Genomic DNA, 11,409 nt, shown 5'->3' on the forward strand with positions numbered 1-11,409 from the left:
CCCGACTCCGCACGGACCGTGAAGCTGTGGAGAGGGAGAAGGAGGAGGAGGAGGAGGAGGAGGAGGAGGGAGAGGAGGGGGAGGAAGGTGGTTCGATCCCGCTTGAGCCTCCTAACGTGCGTGATGGTGCGTCTAGACTCCGGGCAGGTGAGCCCTCCGGGGCCTCCAGGCGCTGCGTACAGTGAATACTAAACAGGATGAGACTGCATTCAGGCTCGGCACTGCGCTCCGGCTCTCTCTCCCTGTCATGCCAAATACTATTAACTCTATAATTCTCCTGTGTCAGATGTATAGCGCCACGCTCTCTGGGCGTTTATAGTCACAGCGCCCCCATCCAGATGTTCAGGCCTGTGTGCATCATACACAGCATATATTGTTTTAATATATTTCCCCACCCACAGTCATCCATTCATGTCCCGTCTGATGGGAAAGATGACGGTAGATGTTCATGCAGTAAGTGTAAAAAAACCCTTTGAATGTCATGCATTCATTACAGACATTGATTTGCATGTGAGTGACATTTGCAAGCTGTGACCTCAACTTTTAACCAATGAAGGTCCCTTCCTTGCATCCCTCTTTTCAAGTAACATCAAAAACCATTAAATATCCTGCCACAAGCAAATTGAGGTGTAATGATTATATTGCCTAACATTTAAACACAAAGAAAATATTAAATAGGCTCATTTAAAAGTTGTAAAATTCGTAACTCATAGCATGCAGGCTGGTGGTCAAATATTTAACTTCTGATTTCAAAGAAGATGAAAATATTTATTAAAAAGTAAAGTTTCTAATACATAAATCCAGACACAGCCCCCTCACACACACACACACACACACACACACACATCCACATGTCTGCTAATTTCCTTTGATATGCTCTCTTAATTCAAAAACACACAACATATAAGCACAAGTTGGAAACACACAGTCTTAAAACTTGATAAAGATTTATTTTATTTTATGTTGTTTTTAATTTAACAAACTTTTATGCTCTCAGAAGAGGTCCAATAGTAAAATACACATACTTTCACTTTCTCTCTTTACTCATCATGAAAGAAGTCCATTTTATCCCTAAATGGCATCGCATTCTTACCATAACGACCCAAATTCACTTTTACTGTACACAGCTGTGCATTGACCTTATTTTCTCCGTGGCAGTTATATTTCTTTCTTCTTTTTTGTTGTTGTTGTTGTTGAAGATATTCCCGGTGTAATCCGAACTATTTGTTTGGCCTCTTCGTTAAAGTGCATTAAGGAGCTGCGGGCACGCTTGAGATTAAATTAGATTATTCACGATGTGTTTTCCTGTCTCCTCACATGCTCGCTGCAGCAGAAAGTAGGCCAGGTTGTGCAGCGGCCGGCTGATCGACCCCCCCCCCCCCCTCTCTTTCTCTTGTCCTCAGATTACACCGCCCCACCGGACGGAAAGCGAAGGAAACCGAAGCTTCCGCGTTTCGCCTAACGTGGTCGTGCGGGCTTTCCGTAGAGACTCTGCTCCAAAGATGGCGGCTCCCGTGTGCTAACGTGAGACCGGACTGTCAAACCGGGTCCGGGGAGTTCAAACTACCGAGGGGACGGACACTTTACAACGCAGCCGAGTCACTTCACCGATTAAATCCAGGATAAAATCTGAAAACAAACTCACGACCGGCGGAAGTGTCGCAGGTAGAAAACAGACGGGGAAAGGTTTATCTTAGCTAGCAAACAAGCTAACAACTTAGCCTGTTTTGTTGCTGCTGAGACTACAGAAGCTTCGGAGGAAGTTTCCTGTCTAGTTTAAAAACTAAAAGTTGATTTTAGTCAGCTCACACAAAGAAACGGACTGTCGTGTAATTTACAGATACTAAGTTAAAAGCTGCTTGAGGTACATTAAATGTACAGATTAGCTCATGTTTAATGGGATTAGTGGATGGACTGAGAAATTACATAATTTTTATATCTGTGTCTTCGATTATTTTCAAATATTTGCCTCTTTTTCCAGTTAGATAAGCCAGATTTGGCACTGCTGAGTGGTTCGGGGGGTTTGTCAGCTATTTGATGCTAAAATAAAAATAATGAGCTTCAAAGTCCATTTATCAGGCATCTTAATGACATTGTATATAAATCCCATCTCTGTTTATTTTCTGACTACTCTAAAGCCAAACAACTGTCTGTTGAGTTTGCTACCATCAGTTTTAGGTTGTATAATTCTCACAAAAGCACAATGCCTGTTACACAAATATGAACTCAAGACTGGCTTATAGTGTAATGTGTCATTAGTGTTTTGATATTAATTGGAATATTAGTTCTAACTATATAAAACGAACGGCAACAAAAGGTTTCTTCCACTTGTGGCATGTGGAAGCAGACTGAGTATAAATTTCTGTTGAGATTTAGATTTGCACCTGTAATGTGTTATTGTTATTATTATTATGGATTTCTCTAGGCTCCATGACTTTATGCTGTTGCGACCAGCTCGGCTGTTCTCTCTCATCGTCGCCCGTTCTTATACCTGCTCTGTGAGACAGACATTTCGTTGGAGACTTCACCGTGCTGCTTCTGTCAGCAGGGGGCTGAAATCAATGGAGCCCCTAAAAGCCTGTCAGGGCCCAGAGGTTCCCACTACCAACCCTGTTCCTAGATCTACTGGACCCTCAGCAGATGTTGTCAGCCCAGCCCCCACAGATACGAGACGAGACAAGGAAGCGACACCTCCGGTGGGTCTTTTACCAGGGGAGACGGTGGTCAAGGAGGGCAGGGCGTCCATCTTGTTTCCCAATGCAAATGAAGTGTTTTACAACCCAGTCCAGGAGTTTAACAGAGATTTGACGTGAGTACAAACACCAGTTCCTGAGGCCTTCTACGCTGAATATTGATAATCATTTAACAAGGCAGCCATATAAAGCCTGATGGATGCAATATAACGTCAAAGTCTGCGGTATGAAAATGAGAGTTAAAAGACTCCAAAATAGACGTGCTGGAGAGTGAATCATGTTGATTTATGAAGGAAATTTAAAGCTGTCAGGCTTTTCTAAAGGGCTACTTCTAAATGAGTCACGGTAGTTAAAACCTATTAAGTTTAAATATCAGTTGAAATATCATTGTAAAAACACCTAAACTCAAGATGACCCCTGGAAATCCAGATGAAAGTCACATTTGTTCACAGTAAAATCAGCAGCCCACGGCCACATGGTGGCATCATCCATCAAAAACCAGGGAGTTTTGTGCCCCCCTCCCAACCACAACCCCATTGTACAATAGAAAAAAATCAAGTTTCATTAGACTTTTGTTGGTTATTGAAATGTTCTGCTAACAAGAGCTGAAAAGCTTCTTTATTTTAGATCCCACCCTTTCATTACCCTTTTCTACCTGCAGTCCATGTTTATATGCGTTATATATACCAGTCCTTTTTCCTCGTCCCATCTCCAGATGTGCTGTGATCACAGAGTTTGCCAGAGATCTGCTGGCTCAGCGGGGGGTGAAGGTAGTGGTGCCCGGGGAGAAGGAGAGAGTGGTGGTCTCCCTGGCAGAGGAGATGAATGATGCTGACGTACAGATGGAGGAGAAAAACGGAGCAGCAGTGCCAGCTGTGACTGCAGCAGTAGGGGAGAAATGCGAGGTACGTGGAATTGATTGCTACAGTGTAAATGGCCATGGAGCAGATCTTATTGTAATGTTTGTCTTAGCCAGACAACTCCCTCCTGAAGGAATGGCTGAGTAAATGGAAAAATGTTTGTGCAGCTTGTCCAATTTAAATGAATATTTGTATTCTGCCACATAATTTAATTGTTAAAAATTCATGTTTTGTGAAAATGTTATTATTGTCCTAACTGAGTCATTGAGGGACTCTTATTCTACATTTGTTCCCCCCATTTGTCAGCCTTCAATATTAGACCTATGAATTTGGCCACAGCTTATAACACCACTCATTAAGTTCCCCCTGTACAATCAAATTACTTGGTTGGAACTAATTATATGATATAAATCCTTATAATTATACCTTTAATTATTGACGCAACATGCTTCTAGTAAAAGGTGAAAGGCTTGAAGACCGTGGTTGTGGAAGCTGTCGGAGGCGGGAATCCCGTTAAACATGAACAGTCTACAAATCTCCACATTAAAGAAATTAAAGGTGGCCAAACAAACAAAAAAAACCAAACAACTAATCAGGTTTTGTGACACTAAACCACCTGCTTCAGTCCCCGGACTCTTGTTCTGCAGTTCAGAGCTGTATCAGGATTAGAGGTTTGTTTTCCACCGGGGGTTTCTCCTGCTAAAAATATTCACACTGATGCTGCTGGAGCTGTTTGGATCAAAGATAATTTCACACTCTGCTGGTCCCAAGTGGTAGAAAGAGGTAATTAGATCAATTTATGAAACTTTTGAGGGATGTTGGATTGAAGTTATGTCATTAGTGGTCAGCCAACACACCTGAGAGCTAAAGTTTGTTCCTCATAGCTGGTTAGGAGGGTTTTTGTTGGATGGTCAAACTTTCAGATGATTACCGTATGAAGAGAAAACATGTGGCCAGCTGTGGAAACCAGATTCTTCTAAGAACTTGTGCAGACTCTGAAATCCAAACTGTAACCCAACAATTGAAGTACGAGTTTTAACACAACAGTTTGTTTTACTCTCACCAGATAAAACGTGGAGGATTTAACAGCTCTAGAGTCTGACATTTTCCTCACCACTGATGCATCAGCTGTACAAAGTGAACTATTTCTTCAGTTTTTCCGGCTTTAACTCTGTTTTCTTGGTTTCAGCTTGGCCTTCGTGTCCTCGAGGGTCTGGCGGCGTCGGGTTTGCGCTCTGTGCGTTTTGCTCTGGAGGTTCCAGGCCTGCAGAGCGTCACTGCCAATGACTTCTCAGCCAAGGCTGCGGCGCTGATCGCCAGGAATGCCCAGTACAACGGGGTTGAACACCTACTCCAGGCCAGCTGCCGCGACGCCAGGTAGGAAGTTGTTTTCATTTGCCACCGTCACTTTTCTGCTTCCCTTCCCGAAAGTCATTCGTTGCTCCTCTCGTCTTCATTCATCTCCAGTCTTCCACTTTGGCCTCTTTTTCTCTTAATTCTTGTGCTCTTTTTCCCTTCTAGTCCGTTCTCGCCTCTTTCTTGTCTTTCTCTGTCCTCGCGCCTCACTTCACTCATCTCTTTTCTTCTTTCTCTGAATGAATCTGCTCTTTCATGAAAACTGCTCTTGTTTTATTTCTGCTCTTTTCACCCCTCACTCCTCCGTTTTTCTTTTCTATGCTCTTAACATTTTTTTCCTTTGTATTAATTTCTTTTTGCCTCACCTCTTTTTGGTTTTCACTCCATCTTTTTCTAGTATGCTGATGTACGAAAAGCGAGGGAAGAAGGAGCGCTATGACGTCATTGACCTGGATCCCTACGGCAGCCCTTCCTCCTTTCTGGATGCTGCCGTACAGGCTGTCAGTGAAGGAGGTGAGCAAATGGGTCTGTCAATCATTTAAATTTTAAAGGACGCTTTTGGAGAACAATGATCTAAGTTCAAAGTTTATGGTAACACAAGTGTGATTTTTGGTCGTGTGAACGACAGCTCTTCAAGGGAATCCCATGGCATGCAGCACAAAGGGTCAAAGCTCGAGTTCGGTGTGACTTTTCACATATGAATGAAGTGGGAACTCAACAGCCGTACTAGAAACAGGAAGTTTCACAAGCTGCAGATACTGTATTTTAAACATGCACCTATATTTCAACAACTGAAGGAATGATGATAAATCTTAAAAATTTCCAGAAAACTGACATTTAAATGTTGAATTAAACAAACCATCTGTTTAGCTGGAGTAAACGAGTCCTCTCCGGACAGCAGAGAGCTCTCCGTCCCAGGAAACTGGACGACTTTGAACTCGTCCTGTCGGTTTAACTTCAAAGAATTGGCAGATCTGAGGAGCTGCTGTGGCATTTACTCAGAGTTTGTCAAGATTGAATATCAAAATGTTTGTGCTCTTTTTAATTACTTGCTTCTACACATTACTAGTTTCCTGTTTGCACTGGTAGCTCCACCAGACAGCTGGGAAAGTCTCTGTGTCTCTTGCGAAGTTTGTTCACTTTGGCTTCAGATGAAAGTTGTTCTGAATCTTTCTAATTTATTTTGGCGGATCACTTCAATTGGTCATTTTCTGGCATTTCTATTTCACAAAGAAAAAGAAAATGATGAGGGTTTGGTTTGGCTTTTACCCCCAAAGCATGTTACTGTACCTGAAGAACATGATTTATTAGCACAGCGCGTCTCTGTAGAGCCACAATTCTTCTTTATGGTCTCATGTGACACATTTAAATTACAGCTTCAGTGGTTTTGGTGTGTGCTCTCAGCCATAGTAGCATTTGGATTGATATTTTGATGAATTGTGCAGAAATACATCCAGGCTCATCTGCTATTTTCACACCATTTGCGCATGTGTTCAAGCTTTCAGTCACGTTTTTTACATTTAAGAAATTGGCATGAAATCATGTTGACAGTTGGATCAGAAGTAGGTCACATATTGTTGGTGAAATAATTCTTTTTTGGTTTCATCCTTTTTGAGTCTCGGGGGGATTTACAGGACAAAATGGACTGATCCTACTTTGAAAAACTTTCCCTCCATGTTATTTTTGTCTTTTGTCCTCTCTTTTGTTTCTGTTTCTCTCTCAGGTCTGTTGTGTGTAACATGTACAGACATGGCAGTGATGGCAGGAAACAGCGGCGAGACCTGCTACAGCAAATACGGCTCCGTCTCCATTAAAGCCAAGTACTGTCATGAAATGGTGAGGGTGCAGAGGGTGTACACATACGCACACATTTAAAAATTCACATACAAAACATGTTCAGACATGTCTAACATCTGACTGCTTCACAATAAAGCCACACTGTGAATTTTTTTTTATTTTTTTTTACTTTTAATTTGAAGCTGCACTAATAGGAAATATTTGTTTAGCATTAGCATTTACATAATTACAACCTTTAACGCTCGAGGCCTGTGACAATGTTGTCTGCAGGAAGGTTTAAAAAAAAAAAAAAGGTTAGGGTTTAGACAAAAAACTTAAGTGTCAATGACAGACAGCTTCAGCTGAAGATGTGAGGACTTTTAAAAGTATGATGATTTTAAAAATTAGGCCTTGAGGTCCTCTGACTCCGGTGTCCCACCATGGTGGAGAGGAATTAACACCAAAGAAGCAAAGCAACAGTGAATGAGCACACATTGCACAGTTTTCAGAGGGAGCTGAAGCTTTTTCTCTGCAGAGTAAAAACACTTTAATGATCAGGTACTAAACTCTACACAAACTGGCTTCAAGTGGTGTAACGCAATCAATATTGATTGTTGATGGGAATGTTTTTAGCCTTTCTTTTTTTTATTAAATAATATTTAATTTTATTTAATTTTAGTTTATGAATGGCAGTAGATCCTGACTGTGTGCGATCATTTTTATTGATGGATACATTTGTTTCTTTTTCAGTTGGGAACAGGTTTAGTTTTTCAGTTTGACACAGAAACTCAAGTGGTTTTTCAGAGCAATTCATATGATATAGGTAAAAAATGTTGTGGTTTTTTTTTTTTTTTTTTTTTTGTTTCTTTGTTTACCTGCAGGCTCTTCGTATCATCCTCCACAGTTTGGACCAGAGAGCGGCCGTCTACCAGCGATACATCCAACCCCTGCTGTCCGTCAGCGTCGACTTCTACATCAGAGTGTTTGTGCGAGTCTTCACAGGACAGGCTACAGTAAAGAACTCAGCCAGGTCCTCACACACAAACACACAAACACGCTGTCAAACACACACATGCATACAGTGTCTTCTGGCGCGGGCTGTTATATGATGAAAGATGAATGATGCTGAAACTGGGTCACCCCAGCAACAAATACTAAAAGTAACGGCGGCAGTAGGACTCGCTGAGATAAAGGAAAAATAGAAATGTGGGAACTTATTAAAATGTAATGTTTTCTTCATGTAGTTGAATATTAAGTAGAATGGAAATGAGAATATTCTGCCTAAAGAATTGTGTCACAGTGGCAGACAAACAGGACGTGCTGCCACCTCCTCGTACGTTTAAATCTTAAATTCACCGTTGTTGTTTCTTCCCTCTCCTCATGCTCTCGGGTTTCAGTAAACAAGCTCTGGTGTACAACTGTGTCGGCTGCGGCTCCTTCCACTTACAGAGGATGGGCAGGAGAACGAGCAACGGGAAACAGTAAGACCACACAAACCATCCCATTGTGGCGCAGTCCGACCGTTTGTTCCGTGTCAATCCCCTCCTCTTTCGCCTGGACAACCTCGCCGTCGTAGAATTTATGTAAAAGCACTTTGACTCAGAACGCGTCAGACGTCTTCGTGCTCACTGTTCAATATGACAGAATTCAGAGAGAACATGGATCTGGGAAGTTGTTCCATATTTATTTAAAGATCAGATTTTTTTTTCCTCCATGAGGAGAGAAAAATAATTATTAAAATCTGTAAAATTTTGGGAGACATTTACACTAAATTAGCTAAATCTTTCTACTCTAGAAAGAAATCTTCTTGAACTGTTGACTTTCCATAAAAATTGACTTAAATATCTCAAACCTGTTTGCCAAAAAAGAAGTCAGATTGTACTGAAGTCTATGGGAATATGTTGTACTTGCTCACTTGACTTACCAGCTCATTAAACGTTCTGGTTTTAATTCTTCTTCAATACAACGTACCATTTAGAAATTTTGGCCTCACGTTGGTTGCTGCTTGTACGTTACTCAGTTGTGCACTCCCTGCAACTGGTTCAGTTGTTTAGAGATGAACAACGGGGCAGACACAGACTGGAGGGTTTTCTTCGAAATAATTTACCCACAAAAAAGAAGAAATTCTTCTGAAATGATAATTGTGTTTGCAGGAGAATAGAAAGTTGAAGCAAAGCTCCGTCACCACCATCTATCGAGCTGCAGGTTAATGTTTGGACAGTTTCTAGATAGCAGGGTTGTTGTTTTTTTTTTTTTTTTTTTTATTTCATCCAGAGTTGTGTCCTTGTTGTTGCTGCTGCTTTCTAACTGTGTAGTAAAGTTGAGTGTTTCGTGATTTCAGTATGAAATATTCTGCAGCAACTGGACCTCCTGTGGGACCAGAGTGTGACCAGTGTGGACAGAGACATCAGGTAACGCACACACAGTAACACAGACACATTTTGTATTAAAAGGTATGCTGTGTATATAATCCTGATGTTCATCAGGGAATCTTTCTTGATATTGTGGTGTCAACAGAGCCGAGCCGTGTGTGCCTGTTTCTGTGTGTGCGTGTTTGCACAGTAATGACTACACAAAACACGAGCTGAAGCCTTTGTGTGTTTGTGTGTGTCTCCTCTGTAGCTGGGTGGTCCAATCTGGGCCGAGCCAATCCACAACTTGGCGTTCGTCCAAAGGGTTTTGTCTGCCGTGTCGGGAAACCCGTCTCGATTTGGAACATCCAAACGTATCGAGGGCATGCTCAGCATGGTGACCGAGGTACTCGGCTCCCTGTGTGTGTACACAACACACACAAACACTCATCTGTTGATCAGCCTGATAGATTTTTAGCTGCTGACTGACAGCGACGTGCTGCTTCTTTCAGGAGTTGGAGGATGTTCCTCTTTATTACACCGTGGACAGTCTGAGCAGCACCATCCACTGCAACACTCCACCCCTGCTCCAGTTTAGGTAACCACACAAACACAAACAACATACTGAGCTGCTTCTTATATCGACATTTTTAATTTTTGTACAAGCTGTGAAACACATGGACACGATGATGAAACAGGTGTAAAGCTTATTTTTTGTGAAATGTGAAAGCTGTGGTTTGTAGGGACGAAAAGTTACCACAAAAATCGAATATTGCCCTTTTTTAGCTCAGTGCTTTGGTTTGTCTCCTTGATCATTTTTTATCTTTCTCTCCCCCCACAGGTCTGCCCTCCTCCACGCCGGCCACAGGGTGTCCCTCTCTCACGCCTGTAAGAACGCCATAAAGACAGACGCTTCCCCCTCCGTCCTCTGGGACATCATGCGTTGCTGGGTAACCGCTGCTGATTCAGTCACCTTCTGAACTTCCTGGTTTCTACAGCCTCCCAGAATTCATAGCCTTTCTCATTGTTGACACGAAATCTTGACTCTTGATTGGTCGTCTGCTTCAGGAGAAGACTAACCCCGTGAAGAGGGAAAAGCTATCTCAGACCAGTCCTGCCTTCAAGATCCTCTCCACTGAACCCGGGTGAGACCACGTACCCATCCCGGATCGGACGATCTGATTGGCCGGGCTTACACCTGACATCTCTGTGCTGTGTTTGTAGCCTCGAGGCCTGTTTCACGGTGAGGGAGGATGCCAACCCTCAGTCCAGGAAACGCCACCTGACCCGATTCCAGGAGAATCCGCAGGCGTTCTGGGGACCCAAAGCTCGGGCCAAATCCAGGTCACTAATGCAAAAACGGAAGGACTAACGCACAAAAAAAAGATATATGTTCACATTAAACTTGAAGTTTGAGAAGAAAAAGTATTTCACAATTTTCAAATACTTTTATAAACTTGAATCAAGATAAATCCAAATATGTATGTTGAAGGAAGAATGAAGCTGCGATGGCCCTTTCCTTCCTCTCCCTCTGTCTCCTACCTTCACCTCATTTGTCTTTCCTTCTGTTTGTTTCCTCACGTTATGTTCTTTCCCTCCTCCTCCTCCAGCGGTGGCAGCATCTCTATGGACCTGCAGGACAAGAGGAAGAAGTGCCAGAACAAGAGGAAGAACCAGATCACAGATTCTTCTCAGCTCAAAAACTTCCCCTGCAAGAGATTCAAACAGGTCAGTTCAGCCGCCATCAAAAAAAAAAAAAAAAAATCCTTCATCCAGTCCAACTATGAAGTGGAAAGCACCAAGCTGTGAGGGGAAGATCTGGTCTTTTGCTTTCATCACCTGTTGTGTGTTTTCAGGGAACATGTACACATGGAGACAAATGCTGCTACTCCCACGACACGGAGCAGACAAATCCAGAGAAGACGGAATAAATCAGGTGTTTTTTTTTTTTTTTTTTTTTAATTTTAATTTTATTTCTGCAGTTTTAATGTCCCGCTGCAGCCTGGAGGACATGAGTTACACACTGCAGTCAGATTGTGTTGGGTTAGGACAACAACCTAGAAACAAAAATCCCCTGATTCAAGTCAGGTTCTCCTTTTGCTTTTTTTATTTGACTGCTTAACGTGTATCACATACCAATAAAGCTCCACTGTGACTTTAAATGTTTTATTTTTGCTGTATAAAGTATAATTTATGGTTTTATTTATTTCATATTTTATGGTTCGGAGGAAAGTTTTCATAAATTCTGTTTAACCGGTTTGCTTCTCTGTCCTGAAGGAAAACAGCAGTGTAGTGTGATGTAGTTTAACTTTGCCTTTTCTTTTTTACCAACATCTGCTCAAACTGCCTCCATCTGTTGGTGGTGCAGCATTT

At 42.1% G+C, this 11,409-nt stretch overlaps 1 protein-coding gene across 1 annotated transcript; it reads left to right on the top strand.

Moving 5' to 3' along the window:
- The first annotated feature begins 1,510 nt into the window (after nt 1-1,510).
- On the top strand, nt 1,511-11,400 carry trmt1 (tRNA methyltransferase 1). The gene is made up of 16 exons (XM_029497339.1): nt 1,511-1,665; nt 2,426-2,809; nt 3,409-3,598; nt 4,743-4,930; nt 5,307-5,422; nt 6,633-6,745; nt 7,567-7,715; nt 8,083-8,166; nt 9,027-9,096; nt 9,308-9,442; nt 9,549-9,634; nt 9,878-9,986; nt 10,105-10,181; nt 10,261-10,380; nt 10,647-10,764; nt 10,893-11,400. The coding sequence occupies exons 2-16, from the start codon at nt 2,439-2,441 to the stop codon at nt 10,965-10,967; spliced, it is 2,001 nt and encodes a 666-aa protein (XP_029353199.1). The 5' UTR covers nt 1,511-1,665; nt 2,426-2,438; the 3' UTR covers nt 10,968-11,400.
- Nucleotides 11,401-11,409: the final 9 nt, after the last annotated feature.

The sequence above is a fragment of the Echeneis naucrates genome, chromosome 1 (genome assembly GCF_900963305.1).
Source record: "Echeneis naucrates chromosome 1, fEcheNa1.1, whole genome shotgun sequence".
Lineage (NCBI taxonomy): Eukaryota > Metazoa > Chordata > Actinopteri > Carangiformes > Echeneidae > Echeneis > Echeneis naucrates.